A 14,184-nucleotide genomic window follows, 5' to 3' on the forward strand; every position below is an offset into this window, starting at 1 on the left:
AATGGCAGCCCACTCCAGTACTGTTGCCTGGAGAATCCCATGGATGGAGGAATCTGGTGGGCTGCAGTCCATGGGGTCGCAAAGAGTCAGACACAACCGATTGATTTCAGTAGTGATCCCCTTTTATATTTAGCTGTCTCTTTACATAGTAAGACCTGAATAAATGTATTGGTCCTGTGTCAGTTCAGTTGCTCAGTCGTGTCCAGCTCTATGCGACCCCATGAACTGCAGCACGCCAGGCCTCCCTGTCCATCACCAACTCCCGGAGTCCACCCAAACCCATGTCCATTGAGTCGGTGATGCTATCCAGCCATGTCATCCTCTATCATCCCGTTCTCCTCCTGCCCTCAATCTTTCCCAGCATCAGGGTCTTTTCAAATGAGTCCGCTCTCTGCATCAGGTGGCCAAAGTATTGGAGTTTCAGCTTAACCATCAGTCCCTCCAGTGAACACCCAGGACTGATCACCTTTAGGGTAGACTGGTTGGATCTCCTTGCAGATGTTATATAATTTGGAATATACATTTTATAGGAACTTAAAATTTGTAATAAAAAAGCTAAAACAAACTTGGAAAAAGATGTAGTTAATACTAGATAATCTGGATAAATAGTTGTGTTTGTATGGTATATACATCAAAGAATACTTCTCATTTTTTTCTCTTTTGGTGAGAGTGATATGTGGACATGAACTAGTAAAGTGTATGATCGGGCTGGCCATAACTGGAAGTTTTTACAGGAGTTCTTAGTCCAGATAGAGTGGAATTAGGAATTGTGTGCAACTCTTCTGATCAGTTTGGGAAAGCTTGAAGGAGGGAATGAGAGAATTTAGGAGTGGTTAAAACATTAGAGGAGGAGAGTACAATAACCATAGGATACTGTTTTGGAAAGGTTTGGAGAAGGGAACAATACTAGTAAGAGTAATAAATTGCTATTACTTGGTGGGAAAAACTGTTCAAAGGAGATCATCTGCATTATCTCATTGAGTTTACATGAGTTGGTGTTATTTTATGCCTGTCTTACCAGTGGGACATACAGAGAGGTAAGGAAACTGGTCAAAAATCTCACAGGTAGTAAGGGGAATATTTCAGATAATTTTGAATGCGAAATTCACTCTCTTGACTATGATACTTAACTGAAATGTTGATACTGTCTGCTGTCATACAGTAGTTTTGAAGAAACCTGACTCATATAAGATGAAACATGGGGCCTGAAGACGTAGTCTTTAAATTCCTTCAAATACACTTCCAACTGTTTTGTTTGTGTCTCCATTACCTTGCCCAGTGCCAGATAATTGGTACTTGGAAAATACTTGTTATAGAATCATTTTGAAGGATAAAGATTATGGATGTAAGTCAAAGATCCTTAAGGTGACTTAAAAATTACTGAATTAGGTTAACAAAAGGAGTAAGAAAAGTGCTAAAGGAAAGTAGTTCAATAAGAATGAAGTTTTAATAATTCAGGTTAAAAATGATTAGGACCTGAATATAAGTCTAGGCAGCAAAAATATAAAGGAAAGAGGAGCCTTCGATAATATAGAGGAAAGATTTAAGTCTATATGGGACATAAGAGAAGATCATTCTGAAGTTAAGACTTTTTTAAGATGTTGCAATGATAATAGCTAATGTTTCATGAATGTTTACCTAGTGCCCTGCAGTATGCTGAGTGATTCCCATGTATTATCTCATTTAATCCTCATAGTAACTCCCTTTCAAGCTTTGGGAATTTGTGAACTTTGTCCTCTGATGATACAGTTAGATAACCAGAGAAACAAGACTCAGATTCCAGTGACTCCAAAGCCACATGCTTAATTGTTAGACTGCATCAGCATATCTATGGTGTCATGTTAATTAGATATTGGGGAAAGTTTGTAGAGAGGGAAGAGATTTATAGACAAAAGGTATTTTTTCTGCCATGTTGCATTTAGGATTAGAACATCTAGGGAAATGCCTTGAAAATCACCTGCATTTCAAGTGAAATGACTGAAACAGAATGATAGCCGTTCAGATTTGTGTGTTAGTTCGCTTTGAGCTTGCTGTGTGGTGTGGTGTGGCCCTAGCATGCTGGTGCTTGGAGAGAGGTTTTGAGCTTTTAGATACACTTGTTATTACGATGCATGATTCAGGTGACCTGTTCACCTCCTGTTTGATCAGGTAGTGCATTGTCGTTTCATACCAGATATTTTCAGGAATTTGACGATAGGGAGCATAGCCAAGAGTGTAGTCATGGTAATGAACTAGGTGCCTGTTCTAGGAATTCTGGCAGCCATTAGAAGGGTTTGTAAGGATTTCTTCTGAAGTTTGAGATACTCAGTTAAAAAATTCCCTTTACTGAAAGACAAAGAATTAAGTTCCTGTGAAAGGATGCTAGAGTACATGGTATAAATTTTGCAGAGATTTTAATACAGTCATTTAAAATTGCTAAGATTTTCTTACCTACTTCACTCACAGCTTGCTCCTTAAACCTTGCTGCTGAAAATTACGAAAATGAAGCCAAGTTTCTAGAAATGTACCCAGAAGCGGGGAACTGACAATATAGGAGAAAGGGGGTCAGATGGCTCAGGGAATCTGGATAAATATACAATCAGTTTAATCTCATATTTTAGGAAAAAGAAAAATTCAAGGTTTAAATATCTTATAGACTTATAGATACTGGAGATTCTAGGAACCTTAAAAGATATCTGTTTAATAATTGCCTTTATTTTCTTGATGCCTAGTCACACGTCATTACTGCTAGTCAGTCTGTTGAATTAAAAGTACATACTTATATACTTAAATACATACTTTAAAAAAAAAGGAAATAGAAAAGTCCAATTTTTCTATCTCCTTTCTTATTCTTACTTATTCCTTATTTTAGTTAATCAGTAAATCACTGAGTGCTTACTTTACACCAGGCTATTTTCTGTTCACTGGGGATGTGGCAGTTAAAACTGTCTTCATGGAGTTTATGTAGAGAGAGTCATGGAGAGGCAGACAATAAATAAATAAAATGTATACTATATTAGATGGTGGTAAGTGGAGAAAAAATTTTTTAAAAAGATTTTGATGTGCGTAGTTGTTGCAGTTTTAATACCTGTATTGCCATTTAATACCTAACATAGAGAGAGAATATTCTCACCAAAAAGGTGACCTATAAAAAAAGACCCAGTGGAGAGGAAGTTGTGAGTTACATGTCTACATGGGAGAAGACCTTTCTAAACAGAAGGAAGAGCAACTGCAAAGATCCTGAGGTGGAGGTTTGCCCGTGTTCAAGGAACAGCGAAGAGACCAGTGTGACTGGAACAGAGTGTTAAGGATGTCAGAGAGTTACAGGAGTCCATGTCATGTAGGGTCTTGTAATAAATTTTGATAACTTTGAGTTTTTCTCTCAAAGTAGGAAAACACTGAAGGGGTTTCAGTAGAAAAATTATCTGATCTGATTTAGTTTGTAACATGTTGCTGGATGAAAGTAAACTGAAGAGGGAGCCAGAGGCGGAAGCAAGGAGACTATTTAGGAAGGTATTTTGGTAATCTAAGAGAAACCATGTGACTTAGTTAGATAAAAGTGGTTGCAGCGGAAGTGGATGAAGTGGTGAGATTTTGCTTACGTTTTAATTTGCACCAGATTAATGTGACATAAGAGAAAGAGAAGAGCCAAGAATGACATAAAAGTTTGAGACCTAAGTAACTCAAAGTATGGAGATGCCCCTACGTGCAATCCAAAAAGCAAGGGAGAAACATTACTGATTTTTAATGTTTTAAGATTGAGATACCCACAAAATATTCAAGTAGAGATTTTAAGTAGAGAGTTGGATATGTAAGTCTAGAGTGCAGAAGAGAGGTCACAGTTTTAGGGGTTTTTCATCTGGTAGATGGGATGTAAAAGCTAGAAAACTTTTTGAGAAAACCAAGGGACTATAAATAGAAGAGAGAAAAGGTCCAAAGATCAATAAACCTTTAGATACTCCGATGTCTTACATATGTATATAAGGTTAAGATACATGAATGTTTTAAGTGATGCAGTGAAGAGAGAGAGAGAGAATTTAGAAGGTAGATATTCTGTGAAACAACTGGCCTAATTTCTCAAAAAGTCAGAGTTTTAAAAAAGTGGAGGGAACATTTCCAGATTAAAGACATGGAACAATCAAATACAGTGGATGAAGCTTGATTGCAGTCTGATTGGGGTGGTGAAATTATAAAAGGCATTTGAGTTACATTAATGTCTTAATGCTGCTAATGTTACAAAGGAGAATGGCCTTATTCTTTAGGTATATGCCAAAGGATTAAGAAAAGAAGTTTCTCTCTGCTAGAGCTTAATAAATGGTTTAGTTCAGAATATACATGTATAGGTATACACACCAGCAAATGTGGCAGAGTACTAACAGCTGTTGAATTGCTTTTGAGTTCTATGTTTTTTCATTTTTTAAAAATTTATTTATTTTTTGTTGAGGGATAATTGCTTTACAGAATTTTGCTGTTTTCTGTTTTTTTGTTTTTTAAAAACATTTTATTTTGTTTTGGGGTATAGCCAATTAACAAACAATGCTGTAATAGATTCAGGTGGATAATGAAGTGTCTCAACCATACATATACATGTATCCACTCTTCCCCAAATTCCCCTCCCATCCAGGCTGCCACGTAACATTGAGCTGAGTTCCATCTGCTATACAGTAGGTCCTTGTTGGTTATCCATTTTATATATAGCAGTGTGTACATGTCCATCCCAGACTCCCTAACTATCCCTTCCCCCAATTCTTTTCCCTATATGCTTTTCATTTTTCCATTTGAAAAGTATCATAATACAAAGATGAACTAAAAATGAGATGTAGGTATGAGAAGGAACTAATATGTAGTGTGGTAGTCTAAAAAGGAAGACTCATTGAGAAAGGAGGGAAGCCAATAGAATGTTGTGTTTTGGAATCAAAGGGGGGAAAACATTTGAGGAGGAAGGAGTGATTATTTGTGTTGCATTTTTGATTGATCAAGTACAAAATGAGAACTAAAACCACTGAAGCACATTGGTCAATGTGGACGCTACTGGACCCTTGGCAGGAGCAGTCTTAGTGTAACAGTATGGACAAAAAGCCTTATTGGTGTGAGCGAAAGAGAGAAAGGGAGGGGAGGATTTAGATACAGGTGGTGTAGCGAATTCTCTAGGGGGATTTACATACTTGTAAAGGGAGCAGAAACAATAGGGTAGAAATTGAAGGATTAAGTGGAGTTGAGTATTTGTTTTTAGAAAGGAGAAGTAACCCGTGTTGATGGTAAAATTGGTGATACCACAAAAGTTGTAAATTTTAAAAAAGAGTTTTGTTTATGACTGCATTGGGTCTTGGTTGCTTTGTGTGGGCTTTCTCTTGTGAGTGGGGGCTACTCTTCATTGTGGTGCTCAGACTTCAGGTGCAGGCTTCAGAAGTTGCAGCACATGGACTCAGTAGTTGTGGTACTAGGGCTTAGTTGTTCCACAGCATGTGAGATCTTCCTGGACCACGACTCAAACTCATGTCCCATGCATTGGCAGGTGGATTCTTATCCGCTGTGCCACCAGGGGAGTCCAAGTTGAAGTAAATTGTTGAACAGTCTTCTTGTTGAATAGAGAAGAATTGGAATCTATCCCACAAATGGAGTAAAAGCACTGACGATTCATTATAGAAATGGAAAGTTATGTACAGGCAAGTGTGGACTGATGTGCTGGGAACCCATAGATACTATCTTTTGACTGCTTTACTTTTTTAGTGAAATGAAGCATGGACGTCAGCGGGGAATGAGTGTGAGGGAGGAGATTTGAGAAGTGAGAACAAGGTATGAATTGTTATGTAGGAGAGTGAAGGAGTGAGTGAACCATGGAAATACAGGATGACTGCTGCGTAGTAGCATTTAGGATTCTTTTGAGCTAAGTCATCATGAATTTAAAGTGATCATAAATTCAAAGGTCAACGTGGTTGCATATTTTTTTCCTCCAGTCCTGTTTCACTCCTTGGGAAAGGATTGGAATAAAGATTTAGTTATAGTTGTTCAGTGCTGCAAGAGCAGGTAAGAGAGTTGAGGGATGTGCAAGGGAGGGATTTTAATAGTTGACCGTGCACAGGGTATATTCAGTCCTGAAAATGTGGGCACAGTGTTGTCTGCAGGACATCTTGTTGTAAATTTTGGTCTGGGGCTTAGTAGCTGGAGAAAAAGACTTAGGAAAAGAAACATCAGAGTACTGAAGCCCAGCCCGGGATGGGTGGTCTAGCATTTGAAGAAGATTGAAAAAGGCAAAGTCTCAATACCAGCATTTAAAGGGTCAGGCAGAAGAAAAGCCAGTCAAAACAGAACTCTAGGATTCAAGTTTTTTCTGTGTATAAGATTTGAAATCCTTAACAAAGTGTTTGCTTCTCAGCCCTTAGTAATTACTAAGACCAAAAAAATACCATTTTTTTAACTTAATTTGACTAATTTTAGCATATATGCAGCCATGTGGTATGAGACCCATCATTTTATCTTTGCTATACTTGAATTTTTCTTTGTAATGTTGTTGAAGACTACATTTCCAATTTAATCAGTTGTCTCAAAATAACTTTGTCACAAAAAAATGAGTACCAGTCCATTACCATTACTGATGAAAAAAGCCAATATCTTACCAATAAAAATCCCTTATGATTATACAGTGGAAGTGAGAAATAGATTTAAGGGCCTAGATCTGATAGATAGAGTGCCTGATGAACTATGGAATGAGGTTCATGACATTGTACAGGAGACAGGGATCAAGACCATCCCCATGGAAAAGAAATGCAAAAAAGCAAAATGGCTGTCTGGGGAGGCCTTACAAATAGCTGTGAAAAGAAGGGAAGCAAAAAGCAAAGGAGAAAAGGAAAGATATAAGCATCTGAATGCAGAGTTCCAGAGAATAGCAAGAAGAGATAAGAAAGCCTTCCTCAGCGATCAATGCGGAGAAATAGAGGAAAGGAACAGAATGGGAAAGACTAGAGATCTCTTCAAGAAAATTAGAGATACCAAGGGAACATTTCATGCAAACATGGGCTCAATAAAGGACAGAAATGGTCTGGACCTAACAGAAGCAGAAGATATTAAGAGGTGGCAAGAATACACAGAAGAACTGTACAAAAAAGATCTCCACGACCCAGATAATCATGATGGTGTGATCACTCATCTAGAGCCAGACATCCTGGAATGTGAAGTCAAGTGGGCCTTAGAAAGCATCACTACGAACAAAGCTAGTGGAGGTGATGGAATTCCAGTTGAGCTCTTTCAAATCCTGAAAGATGATGCTGTGAAAGTGCTGCACTCAATATGCCAGCAAATTTGGAAAACTCAGCAGTGGCCACAGGACTGGAAAAGGTCAGTTTTCATTCCAATTCCAAAGAAAGGCGATGCCAAAGAATGCTCCAACTACTGCACAATTGCACTCATCTCACATGCTAGTAAAGTAATGCTCAAAATTCTCCAAGCCAGGCTTTAGCAATACGTGAACCATAAACTTCCTGATGTTCAAGCTGGTTTTAGAAAAGGCAGAGGAACCAGAGATCAAATTGCCAACATCCACTGGATCATGGAAAAAGCAAGAGAGTTCCAGAAAAACATCTATTTCTGCTTTATTGACTATGCCAAAGCCTTTGACTGTGTGCATCACAATCAACTGTGGAAAATTCTGAAAGAGATGCGTATTCCAGACCACCTAACCTGCCTCTTGAGAAATCTGTATGCAGGTCAGGAAGCAGCAGTTAGAACTGGACATGGAACAACAGACTGGTTCCAAATAGGAAAAGGAGTACATCAAGGTTGTATATTGCCCCCCTGCTTATTTAACTTCTATGCAGAGTACATCATGAGAAATGCTGGGCTGGAAGAAACACAAGCTGGAATCAAGATTGCCAGGAGAAATATCAATAACCTCAGATATGCAGATGACACCACCCTTATGGCAGAAAGTGAAGAGGAACTAAAAAGCCTCTTGAAAGTGAAAGAGGAGAGTGAAAAAGTTGGCTTGAAGTTCAACCTTCAGAAAACGAAGATCATGGGATCTGGTCCCATCACTTCATGGGAAATAGATGGGGAAACAGTGGAAACAGTGTCAGACTTTATTTTGGGGGCTCCAAAATCACTGCAGATGGTGACTACAGCCATGAAATTATAAGACGCTTACTCCTTGGAAGAAAAGTTATGACCAACCTAGACAGCATATTCAAAAGCAGAGACATTACCTTGCCAACAAAGATCCATCTAGTCAAGGCTATGGTTTTTCCAGTGGTCATGTATGGATGTGAGAGTTGGACTGTGAAGAAGGCTGAGCACCGAAGAATTGATGGTTTTGAACTGTGGTGTTGGAGAAGACTCTTGAGAGTCCCTTGGACTGCAAGGAGATCCAACGAGTCCATTCTGAAGGCGATCAACCCTGGGATTTCTTTGGAAGGAATGATGCTAAAGCTGAAACTCCAATACTTTGGTCACCTCATGGGAAGAGTTGCCTCATTGGGAAAGACTCTGATGCTGGGAGGGATTGGGGGCAGGAGGAGAAGGGGACGGCAGAGGATGAGATGGCTGGATGGCATCACCGACTTGATGGACATGAGTCTGAGTGAACTCCAGGAGATGGTGATGGACAGGGAGGCCTGGCGTGCTGCAGTTCATGGGGTTGCAAAGAGTCGGACACGACTGAGTGACTGAACTGAACTGAATCTGTTGTAGATTAAATTAAGTCCAATATCTGGTGTTTTTTTTTCCTGAAACATTACTCTTTTATAGATTGTCTTATTTTATTCTTTAATTATTGAGTGACAATAACAGATTTTTCATATGGCAAGGAAGTTACAGTAGAGAAATATGGTATGACAGAAGGTTTAGTTTAGAGCCTGTTTTAAAGAAGGAAATGTGTAGGAAAAATATTTCCAAATTACCATTTGAATTCTACATTGAAATTCACCTATAAGATTAAAAATTGTATAAAAGTTATTATCATGTTTTATGATTTGAAATATTTAATAATTTAGATATTTTTAAAAGTTCTTTAAAAATGCAGTAGTTTGAATCAGTCTAAATAGTATAGTGATTCAAATAGTCTTTTTTCCCCTCTGTGAAGTACTTCAGATGATACAGTCATTTAAATAATATTTGGGCTGATTATAGGTTGAAGATTAAATAACATCTGGTTAGGGATAAAAAAGTGAACATGAATGTGTCACGTCTGTTTCTGTGATCCAGTTTAGAAATTCGGGGTTGAGTTTAATAAGAGTTCTTTGATTTAAGGAAGTAAAAGTTTTAGTTTAACAGCAGGATGTGGTGTTTCAGTATTTTAAACTTGTCTGACAGGAAAAAATTAGTCCACCTCTTTTTTTTTTTTTAACATAATGTTTTCAATATTAATTCTACTGCAGATTCACCTGTCTTATAAGTTGACATTTGAAACAAGGAGTCTCAGGAAAAAGTTCGTTTTTAGTAGTGGAAGTTGTCTTACATGGAATAAAGTTAAGTAGCACAAAGTGTGATTCTGCTGTAATCTTGTTTGGTTTGGCAACGTGGTTATAGAACTCTCCCCTTGACGGTGTTACCTTGAAGAAGATTTTGGAAACACACTTGGACCAGTAGAGTCGTACTTCTTTTCTGTTTGAAGTCCATACTAACGGAGCTGCTGTACATTTAAGGACCTACAGCATGTTACTGTAACCAATACTAAGTATTTCTTTTTCACAGCCCACTTACTTTTAAAAAGCATAAATATTTTTAAAGAACTTAAAGCTGTCTTTGCAAGCTATTCCTAAACTGTACTCTTAATAAGAAAAAATAGTCATACTTTGAGGATCATTTTCAATTATGAGACTTCACGAGATGCAGTGTTTTCTTGCATGTTTAACATAGAAATTGGTCAGTTTTCAGAAACAAATGCCATGTTGGACCCACGGTTATATCCTTATGGATTCTCTAATAAATAGAGGAAGAGTAGGATGAGTGTTGCATTTGGAACGTCCCAAAGTATCGTCTTCCTCCTACTGGAATGATGGAAAAAGCTGAAAACAACTGAAAAAAAAAAAGATACCAGCTTCCCCCAGACTCATTTTTCTCTTGAATACAAGCTGAGTAGTTATATATTTTTAAAATGTTTTTTGAAAAAAGGAATGTTATATAAAATTATAAATTAAAAAAACAACAGTGTAAGGTTAGGCCTTACTAAAGACTGGACAGTCGACCTTCAGGCATGCTGATAAAATTGTTTTGCTTGACTAAAACGTCACTATAAACAGCTACATCTGATACACAACAATAACAGTATGTTTTCATAGAGTATTCATTTTTCTAAAATTTCTACCATAAATCATATCAGTAGAGGTACACCTGAACAAGATACCAAAAACAACACAAGATTACCTCTCTTAAAAAATTCTTACTGGGGTTTAACAAGAAACAGTTTTTTGCTTACTTACAGATTATTTTTCTTATTACTTTATTTATTCAAAAAATATTTATTGAGTACCTAGTTGATACTAAGCAACTAAATGAACAGTAAAAAAAAACAAAAATAAATAGCTCAGGATCTTGGAGCTTTCATCTAGTTAGAGGAGACACAATAAATAACATACATAAGCAAATGATTAGAAATCTAAGTGTTACGGAGACAAAAGAAGTAGAGAAGGGGAAATGATACTTGAGTTGCAGAGAGCTGATGCAGATTTCAGTTCTATGAGAAAATCAGAGTATGCCTAACTATTGATATAATAAAAATAGTAAAAGGGAAGTTAAGAAAATAGTTAATATGATTTATGTTTTTCTTTTCTTCAAAGTTGGAGTATAATTGCTTTACCATGTTGTGTTAGTTTCTGCTGTACAACAACATGAATGTTTTTCTTTTTCCAGCTGGAATAGTCAGATGATTTCAGTTCGTGAAGCCAAAGCCATTCCCAGGCCTGATGGTATTGAATGGAGAAATAAATACATCTGTGTAGAAGGTAGTTTTCCCACAACTACTTTCTGTTTACCATCCAACTTATCTAGTACTGACAGAAGCACTTGAATAATTTCAGCTTATATTTCATGTAAAAGTAATATATTTATATCCTAAGTGGTTTATAAGTCTTTAATCATAAGATTTTAATTTTTAAAACATGATTTAAACTTCTTTCATTGTAAGAAATAATAAACAAATTTAGGTGTTAAATGTTTCTGCTCATGTAGATGCATGAGAAGTCTACATGCATCCCTCATGCTTGTAGTTGGCTGAAATTTAGTTTCATGAGTTGTAGGTGGAAGAAAATACTTTCTTCATGTGATGATTCTTTGAAATGAAATTAGTTTTTTAATGCTTAAATATTGATAATTGATATAAGCTTGAGCTTGATTTTATGACTATAGATTGATTTTCCTTTTAAAATTAAATGCTGTGAGATATTCTGTTCTCTAAAATTAATTTACATGTAGTTGAATACTTCTTTAGGTTGGTGGAAACTGACTTCAAGAGGCAATACTGTTCTCACAGATTCCACGTTGATGACATTTGTAAATCTTGAGATGAAAAGGCATTAAAGGGTTGAAATTTGGCATTTGTAGGAAAACATCAAATTTGAAATATTTTAATCTTGAATTATAATCCAACATTTTAAGAGTTTATAAATGTGAAATTGAATCTCCTGCTTTGGTGTTTGGTTTGCTAAATTGCACAGTGTGTTTATATTATTCTAGTTACCTGGTTCTTGTGAATATTAAATACAGTTTTAAAGTGCTATGCACTGTGTGATTTGATAGTTTGACATATGGCATTATCTGTTCTAAGAAGTACAGTGATAATAATAAACTCTTTTTTGAAATAGCCTTTCCAAGCAATTAAAAAAAGGAATTTTAAAAATTATGGACCTGATTAGATTATATGACATACCTAAAGTTAACCTCTCCGTCAGATTTGCGCTTTTTTGAGGGCTTCCCCCTCATTCTAACAACTTTATTCTCTTTCTGTTTAGTCCCTCTCAACTTTATAGCATACATAGATCTTCTTATCTTTGAAAAATACTCTTGACTTGATCCTACTGACTCAAAGTAGATCCTGCTGGATCTTTCTGTACTTTTTTTTCTCTTTTTTAGTGCTAAAATTCTTAAACTCTAGTTTTAACCTGCTGCTGGCATTATTTCAGCCCCCGTTTCATTCCTAACGCCTTTCGTTATCCTCCCTTTCTCACTTTTATCTTCAGTTTCCTTGTTCTCTTAAATAGAATCAGTTTGTATCTGTATGTGAACTACTCTTATTTTGTGGGTGAAGGTGAGTAGGGTAAGGATGAAGACATGGAAGGTAATGTTGGAAACACACAGAAAATTTCAAAAAAATAAATAAATAGAACCAAGCTTAAAAAAAAAAAATGTGCCCTGAGCGGGGGGCAGGGGGGATTTCCTCTTCTGTTCTCTTGTCTTGACCACTTGCTGTTTCATTGCCAACAAGTCACCGTTCTCACTGCATCTTTTTAAAGCCATTTAGTCACACCATAATTCTCTGTACTGTCTGCCGTCCTCGTGGTATTAAACCTCTACTTAAAAGGCATTGACCTTTTTCCTACTAGACAAATCAGTGGTCTTTTAAGGTAAATTTAAAATTACTTTTCTGTGGTATTTGACACTGTATCTCTTGGTATAGTGCTTTTATTCTTTTTGATAACTCTTTATTCTTTAACTTATATTTATTCTTTTCACAGTAGGTTCCTGACTCGCTAATTCTTCAGAAATCTTACCTACTTTTGTGATTTAGACTTAATATTTTTGTGGTTTAGACTTAATACCTGTGCTGGTTACTTCATTTTAGACATCTCACTTTAATTGTATCTACTTTGATAGTTCATAGCTATTATAAAACTGTTTTCTGTAAGCATAAATCTAAGAAGATGCAGTTGCTATTATGTAGGTCAGAAACTGTCAAAATATTGGCAGTTTCATGTAATTCAATCAAATAAAAAACTGAAGTTCTCATTTTAATAATATCTTGTTTGTATGTGCATTTAACATTGTAGAACCTTTTGATGGAACAAATACAGCAAGAGCTGTGCATGAAAAACAGAAGTTTGATATGATCAAGGATCAGTTTTTAAAGGTAAATAATGCATCAGATTAACTCTAGAAACATTAGTGCACTAGTGTGCTTTGAAAATTAAAAAATACACGTATGTAATAGGAAAGAATAGCTCTGGTTCCTGTGATATGGAGCAATCAGTGGGGCACAGTAGGGACTTTATTACTTGAATTTAGAAATACTTTGCCTCCACAGAGATCTGACTCTGCTTTTACTCACATGGCTTTCACTTTGTGGATATAGCATTTTCACAGTGAGCTTATTAAGCTCTCAAAATGAATGAATAAAATTTAAAGGACTCCTTTCTCTCCTTAAAATGTCGGGGAACCTGTAGCTTTAGAAGACAGCCATGTCTGTCCCATGTTTTTCTTCTGTATACCCAATTGTAACAAGGAACTAGAGCTCCATTTTATCTTTATTTATATTTTAAGAAATTAAACAAAATGTGTGTGCGTGTGCACATTTTATATATATAAAGTTTAGTCAGATATATGTAGACTGTAGTTTATTCCTTAGCTCCCTAGTCCACAGTATGAATTAATAAATTCAATATTTTAATAAATATTAATAAATTAATAAATTTAATAAATATCAATGATTTTGCTAAGATTGGCTCCTAGCTTCCAGTAATTCAACAATACAGAGTAAAAACACATTGATAGAAATATGTATTTTGAGACATAGAGAGTGCTTCACAGAAGAAAGAGATCAGGGAATTTTAGAGGTTTAGTTTTTTTGTTATCAAGACATCCAAGTAGATTTGATGATAATTAAAAATGCAAGTGTATCATATTAACAAGCTGTCCTTCAAATTAGGCCCTCTCAGTTTGTCAACCAGAATAGAAAATTTTAAATGAAATGGAATTCTTCAGGGCAAACCAAGAATCAAATAGGGAATATTTTGTCTATCATATTAAATTGACAACTCAAAAATAGCATTTCTACATTGTCATTCTTATTAATGAGTGTGCTTGCATGCATGCTAAGTCGCTTCAGTTGTGTCTGACTCTGCAACCCTGTAGACCATAGTCTGCCAGGCTGTTCTGTCCACGGGATTCTCCGGGCAAGAATACTATAGTAGATTGCCATGCCCTCCTCCAGGGGGTCTTCCTGACCCAGGGTCGAGCCCGCATCTCTTAAGTCTCTTGTTTTGGCAGGTGGGTTCTTCACCA

General features: G+C 36.3%; 1 protein-coding gene across 30 annotated transcripts in view; it reads left to right on the forward strand.

Moving 5' to 3' along the window:
- Window positions 1-14,184, forward strand: part of TENT2 (terminal nucleotidyltransferase 2) — a 63,933-nt gene that overhangs the window by 47,656 nt on the left and 2,093 nt on the right. For all 30 annotated transcript variants that reach the window (XM_069597572.1, XM_069597582.1, XM_069597576.1 and 27 more), the window contains 2 exons: window positions 10,822-10,913; window positions 12,954-13,033. In XM_069597572.1, coding sequence (XP_069453673.1) covers window positions 10,822-10,913; window positions 12,954-13,033 — 172 coding nt within the window. The remainder of the gene's footprint in view (window positions 1-10,821; window positions 10,914-12,953; window positions 13,034-14,184) is intronic.

The sequence above is a fragment of the Ovis canadensis genome, chromosome 7 (assembly GCF_042477335.2).
Source record: "Ovis canadensis isolate MfBH-ARS-UI-01 breed Bighorn chromosome 7, ARS-UI_OviCan_v2, whole genome shotgun sequence".
Lineage (NCBI taxonomy): Eukaryota > Metazoa > Chordata > Mammalia > Artiodactyla > Bovidae > Ovis > Ovis canadensis.